Source organism: Callithrix jacchus, chromosome 17 (assembly GCF_049354715.1).
Source record: "Callithrix jacchus isolate 240 chromosome 17, calJac240_pri, whole genome shotgun sequence".
NCBI classification, from domain to species: Eukaryota; Metazoa; Chordata; class Mammalia; order Primates; family Cebidae; genus Callithrix; species Callithrix jacchus.
Genome location: NC_133518.1, coordinates 52,482,365 through 52,500,877, shown reverse-complemented (window position 1 = coordinate 52,500,877; position 18,513 = coordinate 52,482,365). Strand labels below are relative to the sequence as shown.

The window sequence follows — 18,513 nt, the reverse complement described above, 5'->3', positions numbered from 1 at the left end:
TTTGCCCTTTAGGCCTGCTTTTGCTTCTATAGGCTTCTTAAAAATCAAAACCTCTCTCTTCTCTGTTTCCCTATGGATGTGGGCTACATTAGCTTGTTCCTATGTGCCCTTGGGCTCCTCTTGTAACTTCATGCTTTGTCTCTTTAAATAGATTGTTGGTCCCTCAGGGGATGTTCTTATGATTCTAATTGCTAACTACAATGTAAGAACTTTCTCATTTTTTTCCTTTTTACTGATAATTTAAAACTTTTGTTACCATCACTTTTATTTAAAAGTGAAAAATACAGAAAAAGAGATTACAAAAATAAAAAGAAGGAAAAAAGCCATCAATAGTATTTTGGTAAATCTTTTTCTAGACTCTAAATATACTTTTCTTTCTTTTAAAAAATGTGGTAATCATGATCTATATACAATTTAGAACTCTATTTCTTTTGCTTGTATATTTATTTGTTACATATTACAATGCTTTTTCTATTTTATTTCACATTCTTTTTAAATACCATGAATGAATTAAGCAAAACGTTATTGTCAGGAGGGCATGTAATAAAGTCAAAGAAAGAAAGGTCAGGTACAGTCTCTGTCTACAAGTAACTGAAAATCTATATGCAGCACACTGGCTTTAGCATTGCATTCAGAGCTCAACTCTACCATATATAATCTGAATAACTGTGAACAAAATATTTAATTTCTCCAGGGTTTAGTTTGCCATTCATAATGGAAGGGGTATCACCCTTTGCCTCATAGGGACATAGGAGAATTAGAGGTGCTGGTGCATGGGAAATGTTGAGTCCAGTGTCTGATACATGGTGAGGAAAAATGTTAGCTGCAAAAATCCTCAACAAAATACCAGCAACCCAAATCCAGTGGCATAACACAATTTAATCTATCACAATGAAGTATGCTTTATTCCTGGGAAGCAAGGTTGGTTCAACATACACATATCAAAACCCATATGATCATCTCAGTAGATGTAGAAAAAAAGGTTTTGATAAAATCCAACATCCCTTCATGATAAAAACCCTCAACAAACTAGGCAGTGAAAGGATATACCTGAAAATAATAAGTGCCATTTATGACAAACCAATAGCCAGGAGCAAAAGCTTGGCTTTTGGTTTGTCATAGATGGCACTTATTATTTTTTTGCCAGTACTTAAAGGGCAAAAGCTTGAAGCATTCTGCTTAAGAGCAGGAACAAGACAAGCATGTTGACTCTCATCATTCCTATTCAATATAGTACCACAAGTCCTTGCCAGTGCACCCAGGCAGGAGAAAGAAATAAAAGGCATCCAAATAGGAAAAGAAGTCCAATCATCTTTCATTGCTGATGATATCATTCTATGCCTAGAAAACCCTAAAGACTATGCCAAAAGATTCCTAGAACTGACCTTCAGCAAAGTTTGAGAATGCAAAGTCAATGTACAAAAGTCAGTAGCATTTCTGTGCAAGGTGAGAGCTCCATCAAGAACACAATCCCATTTACAATACTACAAAAAAATGAAATGTCTAGGAATACATCTAACCAAATAAGTAAAAGATCTCTGCAAGGAGAACTACAAAACTCTGGTGAAAGAAATCATAAATGACACAAACAAATGGAAAAACATTCCACGCTCATGGATCGGAAGAATCAATATCGTTAAAATGGCCATACTGCCCAAAGCAATCTACGGATTCAATGCTATTTATATCAAGCTACAAACATCATTTTTCACTGAATTAGAAAAAGCAATGTAAAATTCATATGAAACAAAAAAAGCCTGAATCGACAAAGTAATCCTAAACAGAAGGAACAAAGCCAGAGGCATCACATTACCCAACTTCAAACTACACTATAAGAATGCAATAACCAAAGCGGCATGGTACTGGTACAAAAACAGACACCTAAGACCATGGGACAGGATAGAGAACCCAGAAATAAAGCCACATACCTACTGCCATCTCATCTTCAACAAAGTTGACAAAAATAAGAAATGAAGAAAGGGCTCCCTGCTCAATAAATAATGCTGAGATAACTGGCTAGCAATATGCAGAAGAATGAAACTGGACCCTTACATTTTACCATACACAAAATTTAATTTAAGATTGAATAAAGCTTAAAGTATAACACCTCAAACTATAAAAATCCTAGAAAAGAACCTATGAAATATCCTTCTGGATGTTGGCCTTGGCAAATAATTTATGGTTAAGTACTCAAAAGCAACAAAAACAAATTGCAACAACAACAACAAAAAATACTGACAAGTAGGACCTAATTAAACTAAGGAGCTTCTGCACAGTTAAAAAAAAACAAAGCAATTATTAACAGAGTAAACAGGTGGTCTATAGAATGAGAGAAAATATTACCCAAAGATCTAATATTCAGAATCTAAAAGGAACATAAACAATTCAACAAGCAGAAAAATAAATAAATAACCCAATTAAAAATTGGGCAAAGGACATGAGCAGACACTTCTCAAAAGACAACATACCAGTGGTGAATGTACATATGAACAAATGTTCAGTGTCACTGATTGTGAGAGAAATGCAAAATCAAAACCACAATGAGATACCATCTCACACCAGTCAGAATACCTATCACTGAAAAGTCAAAAAATAGCAGATGTTGGTGAGGCTGTGGGGAAAAGGAAATACTTATATACTGTTTGTAAGAATGTAAATTAGTTCAGCCACTGTGGAAAGCAGTTTGGAGACTTCTTAAAGAACTTAAAACAGAACTACCATTCAACCCAGTCATACTATTATTACTGGTATATACCCAAAAGGAAAGAAACCATTCTGCCAAAAGGGTGTATGCACTCGTGTGTTCATCACAGCACTATTCACAATAGCAAAGGCATATAATCAATCTAGGTGCCAATCAATAGTGAATTGGATAAGGGAAATTTGGTACTTATATACCATAGAATACTACAAAGCTATAAAAAAATAATAATGTTGTTTGTAACACTGTGGATGCAGCTGAAGGCCATTATCCTAAGGAAATTAACAGAGCAACAGAAAATCAAATACCACATGTTCTCACTTGTAAGTGAGAGCTAAACATTAGGTATGCATGGACATAAAGATGGGAACAATGGACAATGGTGACAACTGGAGCAGGGAGAAAGGGAGGGGAACAAGAGCTGAAAACCTACCTATGGGGTGTTATGCTTACTACCTGGGTAGTGCGATCATTTGTACTCCAAACCTCGCTGTCATGCAATATACTCATGTAACAAACCTGCACATGTAACCCCTGAACCTAAAATAAAAGTTGAAATCTTAAAAAGAAAAAAAGTTGGCTGCTATGATGATTATCAGTAGAAGAGAAAATTCATGAAGACTCTTTGTAAAACATGATACGAGTATCATGGATGATTACTATTAAGAAGGCATCTGATTCATGGAAATGAAATAATTCATAAGCACCTCAGTATCTCAAGTGCACACTCAGAAATTCATAGCTTCAAAACACCAACTCGGGTCTAATTGTGTGGTCACATTAATGAGGAATTTTCAGCTTTGTTAACTTGATTATCAGCACTGAGATGGCCACTGGGAGAGTTCAGTGCAATAAAGATGAATGAATTGGGCATTTTACTGAAGTTTTGCTGTGGTAAAATTCTTTAATCACACAGAGACCATATCATTCTGCTTTCTTAGTTCAACATAAAAGAAATTTAGCTAAGTGAGAGGGTGATAAGCAATTAGGAAGCAATGTATATGTATAACAGTGATCTTGTAAACAGAATATTGGACCTAGAAGAAATTATCTGAAAGATGCAGGCATATCCAGGCTGTATGGCTTACTAATTTTGTGACTCTGAGAAATGTCTGAACTGAGTGTGCTTTGTCTGTAAAATAGAAATAAAGATACTAACTTTTGGGAATATGCTTATGAGTTTTGGGGATAACGTAGGTTAGACACCTGACACTTGGCACATTATAGATGCTCAATAGTTACAAGTTTTCTATCAGTAATGCAGACTAGATTACAGTTTCTAGCAGGCATACTTAAACAGTAAAATCACAGCACATTAGGGAGAGATTTTACATTGTTTTAGAGTAGGGGTCAGCAAAGTATGGCACATGAGCCAAATCTGGCTTCCTGTTTGTTTTTGTGAATCAAGTTTTACTGGAACACTGCCACACTCATTCAGTTTTGCATTGTCTATGGCTGTTTTCATGTTTTAAAGGAAGAGCTCAGTAGTGAGGACAGAGATCTCGTGTCCTGCAAAATCTTTTTACCATGTAGTCCTTTATTAAAGGTTGGATAACCTCTACTTTAGAGACAGATGTGTTTACTTATGTATATGTATGCAGCCCATCAAACTAGCATCATGAGAACACTTAAAATGCAGTCTGTAATTATTACTATTACCACAAGTGTGAGATTTAGTTCCAATGCACCAATATGAATACTTTCTCAAGAATGGGAAGAGGAAGAATCTTTTGTCAGCTTGAATGTTGCAAAGTGATTATTACATTTCTGCCTCTACTTACTTGTTAGATTAACTGCCAACTAGTTGCTAATGTAACAAATGTGTTTTAGAAGTTAGAAAGTCCCTTTCTTTCTTTTTTTTCCTTCAATTTTTTTATTGCATTTTAGGTTTTGGGATACATGTGAAGAACATGCAAGTTTGTTGCATAGGTACACACATGGCAGTGTGATGTGCTGCCTTCCTCCCCATCGCCTGTATCTGGCATTTCTCCCCATGCTATCTCTCCCCAACCCCCCAACTCCACTTTCTTTACTAAGTGAATTGCATTAACATTAGATAAATAAGTTACTTCTCACAAACCTAAGCTATTTTATGTGCTCTCATTGAAGTGTGAGGAGATGATTGCTAGTCTGCTGAAAGACAAATTAAAAATGACTATTTCTGTCAAAAAGAATGGTGCATTTCTCTGTCACTATGGTTTGCAAAAGTACTTAATGGTTTCCCATACATCCTGTAACGGGGTTCTCAAACTTTTGGTCTTAAGACCCCTTTACATTCTTAAAAATTATTGGGGCTCCCAAAGAGCTTTTGTTTATGAAGGTTACGTGTATTAATATTTATCATATTATAAAACTGTTGAATTGTTACAATATTTGTTATATTATTTTAAAGATAATAAACCTACTACATCATAACAAAAATAGTATTTTAATGGAAATATTTATCATAATTATATTTTCCAAACTTAAAAAATAATGAGAAGAATGGCATTAGTTTACATTTTTGCAAACCAATTTAATGATTAGCTTAATGGAATGCAGCAGAATCCTCATATTTGTGCTGTATTCAATCTATTGTGATATGAGGCAACATACAGCCTCTGGAAAACTCCACTGTACATGCATAAGAGAATGAGGGTGAATAACGAAAATTACGTCTGAGCATTATTATGAAAATGGTATTGACCTCATGGATTCCCTGCAAAGGTACTGGGATCATGCATCACACTTGGAGGACTGCTGCCTGACCTTCCCTCTTACCTCCCCTCTTCCTGGCTTCCTACTTCCCTGAAATACATGAAAGCATTTCCAAGTCTCTCATATTCTGAGACCAAACCACCTTCTATTCATTAACTCTCTTCTCCAAAAGACTTAGATTTTGTCAGGCAATTTGACTGAGTCCCTCTCCTGCACTGATTTCTTTTATGAGTGTGTGCCTGTGTGGCTTTCGGTAAGTCATTTTATATCTCTGAAACACAAAACTTGCATCTATAAAATAAGGCAGTTGGATCACACAGTGGCTTTTTGCCTGAAGTGTGTGGACTCCTGGGGGCTACCAGAGTTACTGCCACGGGACTGCAGATCCAGATGTCCTACAACCATTGTCTGAAGTATTATTTTCCTACATATTCATACCTTAATTTTTAAATGTATGTAGAAACTAGTTACTTTTGTGATACTCATCAATACAATAAAAATTAGGAGGATTATTTTATAGTGACTTTTAGTCATACAACAAGTTTAACTAGATACAGTAAGTTTTAATAGCTATAATAAAAATTTTTTAATGCTAAACGCTAGAAAAGAGTCCTCCTTGAGAGCATCTGGAAACTATTTTTCCAGCTGTGACATGAAATAATTGTACTATTTTATTCTATTTCTATCACAAAAATATTGTGGCAGATTGCATTTTGTAAACTTGACCACCGCAAGTTCATAGTCCATATGCTTTTTCTACAGTATGATTTTGCCACTGCCCCAGCATGGTGTGGAGTCCTAGAATCTGGGCTGGCCTTACGACTCACTTGTAACCAGAAGAATGCAGAAGTGATGACAATGACTTCCAAGGCCAGAAAGGGTGAGAAAAGGCTATGGAGCATCTCCCTCATTCTCTTGAGATGCTCTTTCTGGGAGAAGCCAGATACCCTAAGGGAAGTGTGACTACGCAGGACCACCGTGTAGGCACTCTGGTGGACTGTTCCAGCTAAGCGCAGCCAGCCATCTCATATACCAGGCCTGTGGGTAGAGCCAGTGTGGACCATCCGGATAAGCTCATCTACCAGGTGAATACGACGGAGTGACTTGCATCAACATCATAGACAGCAGAACTGCTCAATTGAACCCTGATTGAATTTCTGGCCCTCTAAATCATTCACTATAACAGAATAGCTCTTCATTTAAGTTGCCAGGTTTGAGATGGTTTACCATGCAGCAATAAAACACCAGAGTGGTAGTATTGTGTCTTTGAGTAAATCATTGTAACTTGCTGAGCCCTTGTTTCCTGAAGATGTTGTGTGAAATGGTCTTTATGGTATCATCTAACTCCTCAATTCTTTTTTTTTTTTAGATCTGATTTTTATTTATTTATTTTAATTGGATTTTAGGTTTTGGGGTACATGTGCAGATCATGCAAGATAGTTGCATAGGTACACACATGGCAGTGTGTTTTGCTGCCGTCTTCCCCTTCACCCACATTTGGCATTTGTCCCCAGGCTATCCCTCCCCCCTTCCCCCCAATAGACCCCAGTGTGTAGTACTCCCTTCCCTGTGTCCATGTGTTCTCTTTTTTTCATCACTCACCTATGAGCGAGAATATGCGGTATTTCATTTTCTGTTCTTGTGTCAGTTTGCTGAGAATGATGTTCTCCAAATTCATCCATGTCCCTACAAAGGACACAAACTCATCCTTTTTGATTGCTGCATAATATTCCATGGTGTATATGTGCCACATTTTCCCAATCCAGTCTATCGTGGATGGGCATTTGGGTTGGTTCCAGGTCTTTGCTATTGTAAACTGCTGCAATGAACATTTGTGTGCATGTGTCCTTATAGTAGAATAATTTATAATTTTTTGGATATATACCCAGTAATGGGATTGCTGGGTCAAGTGGAATTTCTATTTCTAAGGCCTTGAGGAATCGCCACGCTGTCTTCCACAATGGTTGAACTAATTTACACTCCCACCAACAGTGTCAAAGAGTTCCTATTCCTCCACATCCTCTCTAGCATCTGTTGTCTCCAAATTTTTTAATGATCTCCATTCTAACTGGCGTGAGATAGTATCTCAATGTAGTTTTGATTTGCATCTCTCTAATGACCAGTGATGATGAGCATTTTTTCATATGTTTGTTGGCCTCATGTATGTCTTCTTTTGAAAAGTATCTGTTCATATCCTTTGCCCATTTTTGAGTGGGCTTGTTTTTTTCCTGTAAATCTGTTTGAGTTCTTTGTAAATTCTGGATATCAGCCCTTTGTCAGATGGGTACACTGCAAAAATTTTTTCCCATTCTGTTGTTTGCCGATTCACTCTAGTGACTGTTTCTTTTGCTGTGCAGAAGCTGTGGAGTTTGATTAGGTCCCATTTGTCTATTTTGACTTTTGTTGCCAACGCTTTTGGTGTTTTGAAGTCATGAAGTCCTTGCCTACTCCTATGTCCTGAATGGTTTTGCCTAGATTTTCCTCTAGGGTTTTTATGGTGTCAGGTCTTATATTTAAGTCTTTAATCCATCTGGTAACTCCTCAATTCTACAGCTTTGCCCTCTTTCCATTGGAGACCATTTACCTCCCAGTCCAAACTAGAGCAAATGCCTCTGATTTGTTCTCTGAATTACTAAGGATCTGGACATGTAGCCACATTTGAAGGAACTGGGGTCTCCAGGACTGGGGAAGTGAGGCTCAGCAATGACCAGGGCCCTGGACGATCAGTACAGCCAAAAGTGGAAATAGCCATTTAGAAGCATTTTAAATGCTTCACGGGGCTTTTTCAGTTTTATGAGCAAGTGTTCATTTGACTAAAGGGAAACTGCTCAAACACTTCAAAGCTAACTGGTCCAAGAAACCTCCAAGTCCCGTTTTACCATAACATAAATCAGTTAGAGGAAAAATTAGAGGTACTTAAGAGCCTACTAAGCATAGAGAAACCATTATAAGCCATTAAGCAAGTGGCTTTAAACTGCTATACACTGACCCAAAGGCTTATAATAGCACCGGGAAGATACTACAAAGTGTTTTGTGAGTTCCCCTGAAACTTGGGGAGATGATAAAGGGGAAGGAGTACAACCGCTGTGAAAAGGTGAAGTTAAAGCTTGCTCCCAACTGACATCAATGCACACTGCAGTTTCCAGCACCTAGTTCATGCTAATGTTAAAAAGGTAGCAGTTCGTGATGGTTTCACATAATCTACTCAAGATACTTTTAAAATCCAAATATAATTAGTTTGTAAAGATAAAGTATTTCTTGTTGTCTCCAGGTAGAATAAGTTGGCCTTACTAGGACACACTATTATATATCACTTATCACATTCTATTATGGTTATGGTATTACTATATCATTGTTTTTTAGATGTATGTTTCACTTCAATGATGAATTCCAGGTTGCAGATATGAGAGTGGAATGTCTATTTTGGATATGTCTTTTTTTCCAGAACCTCGTGCATAGCAAGCACCCAGCAAAGGTTTGGAAAATGAATGACGAATGAGTGAACAAATGAACAAATATAAGAGTGAACCAGTGAATACATAAATGGGCTGAGTATTAATATCTAATAAATAGGAGCTGTACAATGAATAAATGTGATACTGCATAAAAAGGTCTTAACCCTGTACTCGGCAAACATACGTGCTTAATAAATGTCATTTTTCTTCCCTCTCACATCTTCTCCTCTCTCTTAGAATGTCCCTAGAAATGGAGTTAAATAATCTTCACCTGTGCACATCTGACCTGCGGCATTTGGAAACAGTCTTGGTGTAATAAAATTGTCTTGTTTTAATTACAGTCCCTTCCCCTTCTCATTAATCGTTTCTTAGTTTGGGGGAAACCTTACTTTGTAGACCTCTCTGAATTTTTGGATCTGTTTGATAATGTGGGTGAAAAGGAAAAAACAGCTGCAGGGGGATGTCTGATTAAACTGTGTGCTAGCTTTATTACTTCCTTCAATAAGGTTAATGCCGAACACTTTACCTTGTCATCTAATTTTCGTGCATTGAATGCAAGCTCCACGTAGTCGTCATTGCCAGATAATTCTTCAGCAATCACCTAAAGGAAAAAGCACACATCAGCTACAATACAGGGTGGATTCCTCAACTCCAAAACCCATGAGCAAATTTAGCTCCTGTTTGGTTCAAAACTCAACAGAGACAAATGTTGGGCAAGGAGTTTTTTCACAACTCTAGTGACTATAGCACAGCAATTCTAGATATTCAAGGGAACTCCCTGGAATAGACAATGTTGAATAACTAGACACCATTTATGCTGAGCATGAGAACATAAGAGATGGGACCCAAGCTGGAGGAAAAAATAGAAGAGCAGTTTGGAAGAGCTTCTTTCTTTAAAGGTCACATTATATTGGATAGTATTTCTATAATTAACTAAAATTTTTCCCCTTTGGTAAGTTATAGAGAAGGAAGAACAATAATATTTCTTTACTGTTTTGAGACCAACAAGAAATGGTGGAATAAACTAACTTCTATGTCGAACTTTTCTAATTCCTATTTTTCAAAAGACTGTCCCTGGGTTTTCTGAGATGAGGGTGTGTGTATATGTAAGGATCTAAGCCCTAATACCCAAGTACAGATCATTCCTGACAAAGATTTTGGTATAAGAAATCACTGACCAAAGGCTTTCTCATAACAGGTAAATTTCCAATACTTAATAGTCAGTGACTCTCAACAAAGTCTTGGAAGGGAAATTGGAGAAAGTCAGGAGAAAAATAATGACAACGAAAACAACAAAAATCTAGGGGTCAGTTGAGTTGCATATAAGTTAAAACCTTTATAAATAATGTTAGGATTTACCAGGTATTCTCTGGCCCTCCTTATCCTTTACCCTGAGAAGCACATGGATACACTTATCAAATTGCTTATGTCAAGAAACTGAGATTTAATTCAATTTTGCCTCTTTTCTATCTGAGCTCAACAATTCCATTACGAGTTGGGTCCATATGCTCTCAATAGTCACTGGTAGTATTCCAAATATTTTGGAAAATTTAAGTTATTTTCATCTAATCTTAAAGCCAAGATGGTTGCCTTAAGAAAGATAGACCCAAAAATGTATGGGCAACTGAGAGTAGAGAATGTGAGTCCAGGTATACAGGAAAAACTCCAGAAGTGCTTGATAACCCAAGAACTATCATATTTGTATTTTTCATTTGATCCTCTTTCATCCCTTACCACCTTAATGACTCTTTTTTTTTTTTTTTCTTAATGCCTCTTATACTTCATTTGAGTGCTGACCCTTAACTATTTTGTGGTCACAGACACCTTTGGAAAACTGATGGAAGTTCTGATTTTCTCCATCTGCAGAGACCTAGAAAATTTCACACACTTTTTCAAGTGTTTCTAGAAGCTATTAAAGCCAATGTTTTGATCTAAAGACCCAAAATTAAGGGAGTATTTAAATATTTAAAATTAAGAAGAAGATCATACTTTTCTGGGATGTGTAGAGGTAGAAAATCTCAGAGAAAATATGGCAAGATGAGATTTTGTTCTGGGAAAGAACCATAGCAAACTCATACCTGAATCTACTGGGTTTGTGGGCTTTGGGAGTGAACCCATGGGTCCACGGCTCTTTAGAGCACCATTAAGGTCTTCAAAGACCACTTGACCCATGGCTGAAGATGAAAAAGCTTTAACATGGCAGTGTCATTTAAAATATGCAAGCAATAAACTCAGGTAAGTTACTGTGAGAATGGCGACAACTTTCACTGAGAATCCTTTTGAATTTTTTCCTGTGCTTAAAAAAAAAAAAAAGTTCAGGGCCGGGTGTGGTGGCTTATGCCTGTAATCCCAGCACTTTGGGAGGCCAAGGTGGGTGGATCATGAGGTCAGGAGTTTGAGACCAGCCTGGCCAACATGGTGAAACCCCGTCTCTACTAAAAACACAAAAATTAGCTGGGTATGGTTGTGGGCATCTGCAATCCCAGTTACTCTGGAGGCTGAGGCAGGAGAATCATTTGAACCTGGGAGGTAGAGGTTGTAGTGAGCCAAAATCACATCACTGCATTCCAGCCTGGATGACAGGATGAGACTCCATCCCCCCCCAACCAAAAAAAATCAGTTTCTCTCTAGTTAAAAAGGAACGTTCAAAAAAACTCAAGAGGTTTGCTTCCTGGCATTTGCCTCTCTAGCAATTCAGAATTTCCTTGTAGTTTTTTTCTACCTTTTTTTTTTTTTTTTTTTTGCTTGTATTTTATACATCCAAATGGTTGGACCACATTCTCTACCTTTCTCAAGAGGTAGGGAATGTCTAAGACATCTCTAATAGAAGATGCCAAAGTTCCAAATACCAGGAGTTCTATTTGAAAATTTAAACTCTTATTTAGAAATACTTCTAGCATTACTCAGTAGAACATTCTGGAATTACAGAAATGTTTTATAATCAGCACTATCCCATATAGTAGCTGCTAAACACTTGTAACTATTGAGTACTTGATATATGACCAGTGCGATTAAGAAACTGAATATTTACTTTAATTTTAAATAAAATTAAAATTTTCTTTAAAATGTAATTCATCACATGTGGCTAGTGGCTACTGAATCACACAGTAAACCTCCAAACTACTATATCAAAGAGGAGAGTTAAATGTTGAGCTCTTTGTTTCTTAGGCAACAAACAAAACGTTAAAGTAAATGCCATCAAAGCAAAGTTTTAATTCTCAAAATAAATGAGAGACAAGGACAAGTATTTCTGATGATCTGGAAATGTTAGACAATTCCATATTCTTACTGTGCTTGGCAACTACATCTTGCTCCTCCACTAAAATCTGTTTTGCAATTACAGAAATACCTACTAGAATGAAATAACCTTAGTTCCAAATGCTTTTTCTTTATCATTTTTCCTAGAGGTAGAAGGATCAAAATTGTATTGTCAGGAAAGAGAAGGAAAGAAAAATAAAGGAGTGATTTCAGTAGTTCAGTAGTTATGAGACCAACTCCCAATATCAGAAAGTCAGCTTCCCAATTGTCTGGTTGGGCGGCCAGTCCGCCCAGGCTCCCCACTCAGGCAGATGGCTGCTCAGGGAGGGCTTGCTTACCGTGATGGAGGATTTTCCTGCTGTGTTCCCATGCTTCAGCAAAGATTTGGACAGCTTTCTCTGGGAAACAATCTGCCAACGAGGAAACAAAAGGTAGAGATACCAGTCATTTAACTGCAGATCTTTTTTTTTTAAACAAAACTCTGCATTCACATTTGTGTCAATTTATATTTCAAAGTTTGTCAATGAGCTTCTTCTAATACAGGTTATTCCCTTTTTCTTCATATGGTGTGTGATATAAGAGAGGGAGTGAATATGTAGTCAATTGGGAGGTGACTTAATTGTTGAAGGATTTATATCAAAATTAGACAGATAACTTTGTATATGTACGTTAAGACAAAGCAGATAAAGTTTCAAAATGATCTCAAACTTAGCATTAAGCCTCCAGGCAAAGTGGGGTATGGGATACAGGGAGGGAAAGGAACTAAAGGGCTAAATATAACCTCTAGACTTCTATTTTTAATATATTCATTAGGAAGCCATAAAGTAAGTCATTAGAAAACTGATGCTCAGACAAGCCAATAGGAGCAATTGGGGTTCTCTTCATGATTCAATGCCAATGCACCTGCGCAATGACAATTAAAATCATCATCATATTGAAAGCTATTCCGAGGAGAACATGCCCCATTCTGTTTTTCCTCTTTCTTCCTTTTTTGAAAAAGAAGTTTGACAAGGGATTGAGGCCATGATTGGTTGGCAACCCATGAGTCTCAAAGAAGAAAAGGTTAAAAGGACCAAGTTAAAGCTACGCTCATGCTTAGAGGGAACATCATCCATTGTGGCTGGAAGCTTCTATTTAACATGGTCTACAACGATCCTAGCTTCCTAGTATTCCTGCTATTGTGTAATATTCTCCCCTCGAATGTGGGATAGACCCAGTGATTTGCCTCTAAAAACTAGAATAATACAAAAGTGATGGGATATAACTTCTGAGATTAGGTTACAAAAAGACTGTGACTTCTTATCTTTTATCACTATCTTAAGTTAGATGATATTTTCTATCTTACCAATATCTCTCATTCTTTCTGTCTTTCAGAGCCTTTGCTCTGAAGGAAGCTAGCTGACAGACTGTAAGTAGTCCTATAGACAGACCCATGTGGCAAGAAACTAAAGTCTCTGGCTAACAGCCAGGAGCATAAGCCTGGAAGAAGATTCTCCTCTAAGTTGAGCCTTGAGATAACTGCATCTTGACTGCAGCTTCATGAGAGACCCTAATCCAGAGGATGCAGAAAAGCTGTACCCTGATTTCTATTATACAGAAACTGAGATAAGTATTCTGTTTTTTAAGCTCTCAAGTTTTGAGTAATTTTTTATTAGCAGAGAGCAACGATATCCATATATTATTCACAGAAAAACAGGAAAGGAGATCACCACAAGAAGCCAGTAGATAAACTCATTCTTTGAAATCTTCATATATTTTTGTCTCTGTGTTACAGCAATGAAAATACCAAGTCTTTACTTGTGCCAAATGCAAGAAGTCCAGAGAACTTCCCTAGGACAAGGAGATTTAAAGATCCTGACGTTCAGACTGCTACATTCTGAAGAGAAAATATTTCTGTAAAAAAATCACCTGGTGATGATGATGATGATGGTGATCATGATTGTGATGATGATGACAATGATGACTACAATGATGACGACAATGATGACAGCAACGTAGCAATGGAAACTCCCACTTATGGAGTACATATTATGTGGCAGATGCCTTATTCATTCCACAAATATTTATTTGGCCCCCACTGTATGCTAGACTTGGTGGTAGGCACTAAGAATAGAGTGGTAAGTAAAATCAGATGCAATGTCTAATCTCATGGAGCTTACAGTTACTCTGCAGGTTTTTTTCCCCCAGCAAGTGAAGTGGAGAACACATGAGTAAATAACAAAATAAGGGTCATCTGTAACCAGTAGCCAGGTCAACACTTGACTAAGGAAAGGCAACATATCCCATTTCCCAAACAAATCTGGTCTCAGAAATACTACTGTCCACTGTCATTGTGTTTCATCCACATTGGTCACCTACTCCCTTGACACCAGGAGACCCTAACAACCCTCTTGGCATTATACTAACCCACACATTGCATTAGCAGGTGTGGCAGACCATTTTTTACAGACAGTGTTTTATAAGATTCACAGTATCTTTATTCAAGGAAGAGAAGAGAAGACTTAGCTAAAGAGAGCCTGGATAGCCATAGTTTTTCTCCTTGCTTTTAACTTATCTAGAAATACCAATGTTTCCATTTGCAGGGAATGAAGAAAATGCTACTATATACCAGCTTATATGTTTTGCAAACACTAGGGAGATAAGCAATTTCCCAGGAAATATCCCATCTTAGGAAATGGGCATTTGGGTATACAAGTGGCTAACCAAGAATAAAAAAAAAACAACAAACTTGTTTTACAGCCTGCAGATTTCCATCTCAGCGCCAAAGAATGAGTAATAATCAGGGTTTAAAATTTTTCATTGTAATAATGATGGACAAGCAATGAGTTGCCACTGATGTTGCCATTCTCAGGATAGTTTGGCAAAAACAGCAGGGAAGCTCAGCTCAAGCAGTGATCTGTAGAGAAAAGCCTTTTTATTGCAAATCCCACTCACCATGTATACTCTGTTGCAGCTGCAACAATTGCACCCAGCTCCAAAATGCTTTAGGTGTTGACAGAAGATGAGAAAGTCAGAGTGGCAAGGACTTTGACCCTGGCTTCAGCTGACATTTGAGGCCAACAAATAGCAAGCTCTGCCCAACATCAAGGTTAAAAGGGGCGCACTTGTCAGAAGTTCCTTAATTTGATTATTTATACCCTATGATGGGGTCACAGCTGCAAACCTTAGTATTCAATAAAAGGGTGAAGTGTAGAGGCAGGAAATAGAAGTTGAAACACTGTTGAGCAAGGTTGGACCAGAGATACCTTAGTACCATTAGGTCTCTTATCTACATCCGCACATAGATCCGGGGAGAAGTGCTTCTTCTCTAGTAAAGTAGACAATGGCTTCTCACAGCATGGGTCTTCAATTTTAGAAAAATGCACTGTTTCATTAAGTGAATGGGAACAAAGCCAGGAGAATAAAAATCTGGTCAGTATTTCAACAAGTGTCTATTCAGCTGAACTTTATTCCAAAGTCTTTCAAAACAATCATTTTGGGAACTAGACAGTCATTTTTCATGAGGCTGCTTTTATTGAAAATATCTTCAGAATTATTTTTTGATATTCTTTAAAACAGTTGCAATAACAAATATGTATTGAATACTTTCTATGTACCAGTTACTATCCGTAGGCTACAATGGTGAATAGAAACAGATTAAACACATCTTACAATATAGTGAAATCTCTACTAGCCTTAATTTGATAGCCCCAAAACATGCATTATGGAACTTTTATTCCTTAAAAGGTAAATACATATTATATGAAAAACTGTTTGTGTAAGTAACACATTTATAGGATTATACAAAGTTTAACATTTCAACTTCAGGACATCAACAGAGCGTTAGTTGTGAATCCCATGAAACAAGTATTCATTACACTTGTTTGGTCCTAGAATTCTTTGGTACAACTGTGTCTCTAGTGTTTTGCAAACTACCAGCACAATAACCAGGACCAACCAGTACAAAGAACTAAGGTTTCCAGGCGTCTCACTGTAGCAGACAAGAAAAACCTTCCCAGAACTACTCAAGTCTCCCTCTTGTAGAGCTGGTCAGGCTTCCAACAGCCATGTCAGGCATCTCTTTGCCCAAAGGTTTCCTCTGGTATCCATGGTTGCCATCCACAAGCACAGAAAGATGGAAGTGGGGAGGTAGGCATCCCATGGGAGCCGATCTCAACCAATGACTGATGGCCTTTGGTACATAAATATCTCGACTCCTTTGCCTCAGTAGTGAGGGCTGATTCTGGGTGTTTGTTCATCATGGGTGCCTGACTTTTCCCAGTGAAATGAAGCTCCAGTTTCTCCCAGTGGTGATTTGTTACCTAACGCACCCTTTATTTTATTGGTCGTTTATTTAATTGGTCTCAATTCTGTTTCTCTCCTGCTGTTTCCTTTACCTCACAAATAATCTACTTACCCTCCAATGCTTGACTGTGTCTGGAGGAACACAACCAAGACACTTATTCTATGACAGATAATATGTGGAACACTTAATACAGTTATCACATTTCTTGTCATTTAATGATCAAACTCTTTCTTGTCTCTAAGCAATTGAGATGAAGGAACCAAGTCTTAGAGAAAAGGAGTTTATCTAAGGTCACTTAGTGTTATGGATGAAACTGTGTACCCAATGTTAAAGCTGTAACCCCCAGTGACATTGTATTTGGAAATAAAAGCTTTAAGGAGATAATTAAGGTCAAATGAGGTCATAAGGGTAGGGCCCCAATCTGATAGGACTGGTGTCCTTATAAGAAGAGACACCTGATCATGCACATACACTCACTCACAAACATTCTCTCTCTCACTCCCTCCCTCCCTCCCCTCTTCCCTTTCCTTCCACTTTTCCCTTCTTCCTCTACTCTTCCTCCTCACTCCCTCTTCTCTCCCTTCAACTGGAAATTTTTATTCATTTTTCAAGATCTACATTAGAAGTTTGGAATCATTGCTGTGGTAGGAGGACAGTGAAGTCACTTGTGGGACCAAGAAAAACTTTATCTTTGCTACTCACATTGCGTACCATTCCCCCATCTCATCCTCTCCAACAGCAGCAGCAAGGCTGGAGAGCTTGCTAGAAATGCTACATCCAGACCCATTTCACATGCAAGGATACACAAAGACTCAAAACAAAGGGATGGAGAAAGATTTACCAACCAAATGGAGAGCAAAAATAAATAAATATATAAAAAGCAGGAGTTGCAATTCTCATATCTGATAAAATAGATTTTAAAGCAACAAAGATATAGTGGTAAAAGGATCAATGCAACAATAAGAGCTAATGATCCTAACACCCAGATACATAGAGACTTAGACTCAATGAGACAGAAAATTAATAAGGATATCAAGGACTCGAACTCAGATCCGGAACAAGTAAACTTAATAAATATTTATAGAGCTCTCCACTTCAAATACACAAAATATACATTCTTGTCAATACCACATCACACCTACTCATAGGTTTAAATGAAAAATGATTGGCCATTATTAATACCCATTTTTTTTAGAATAAAGCAACATTTCCGTTCTCTCTCCCTCTTTTTCTTCCTCTCCCTCACTCCTTTTTTTTCTTTCCTTCTCTCAAAAAAAAAAAAGTAAAAGAAAAGAAAGGCAGAATCTCAGCCAACTGCAGACCCACTGAATCCAAATCTGCATTTTAAGGAGACCCTCAGGTGCTCTGCAGGCACATTAAACTTGAGAAACACTGAGCTAGAAAGGGAGAATTGCATGAGAAAAACAGTTTAAATATAATATGCTCAGATTTTTAAAATTTATCTTTGGAAGAGCTTTTACATTAATCTGTTTTGCTGATTTGGACTTTCATTCCTGGGTAAAAAGTTGTAGAAACAGGAAGGCACTGTGCTGATGCTTTCTTGGCCACTCTGGGCAAAGGAAGGGTGATGTGTATGTGGGTTTCTACATTTTATGCAAATTCAGTGCAATCTTCAGCTCTCTGGTGGAGACCTACAAAAGGACCAAGCTAGGGAAGATGATTCAGAACAAAAAGAACAATAGGTATTCTATTAGTCTGGGCTTCCTGTCTTAAGCTTTCTATTTCACAGTGTTCTAATTATTTCAAGTGTAATTACAGGCTTTTACCCTATCTCTGACATCATTAGCAAGGGAAGAAATGGAGGGAGGGTTTCAGAGAGAGATTTAAGGACTGCTTGTGTATTAATTATACACCTTTGCCTCATCTCTTGGGTAATGCCTCGTCATCATTACAAATGACCCAGCTCAGTCATTAGTCCTCTGACTAATAACTGCCATCTGCCCCTCACTTCACCCCCACCTCCACTTCTCATTTCCCTCCCCCAGCCATAGCAGGTAGCAGTCAGGAAAAAGAGGAAAGGACCACATTCCCTAGCACCTAATGTCCCAGCCAGAGCATTTTGTCGGGTCAAGGGCATGTGGTATCTTTTCAATTGC

At 37.6% G+C, this 18,513-nt stretch overlaps 1 protein-coding gene across 5 annotated transcripts in view; it reads right to left on the bottom strand.

Annotated features, from left to right (window-relative positions):
- The window catches only part of CPNE4 (copine 4), a 514,588-nt gene that overhangs the window by 143,120 nt on the left and 352,955 nt on the right, over positions 1-18,513 (bottom strand). For all 5 annotated transcript variants that reach the window (XM_035278318.3, XM_078354991.1, XM_035278321.3 and 2 more), the window contains 2 exons: positions 12,450-12,521; positions 9,380-9,454 (listed from right to left, as the gene is read on the bottom strand). In XM_035278318.3, coding sequence (XP_035134209.1) covers positions 9,380-9,454; positions 12,450-12,521 — 147 coding nt within the window. The remainder of the gene's footprint in view (positions 1-9,379; positions 9,455-12,449; positions 12,522-18,513) is intronic.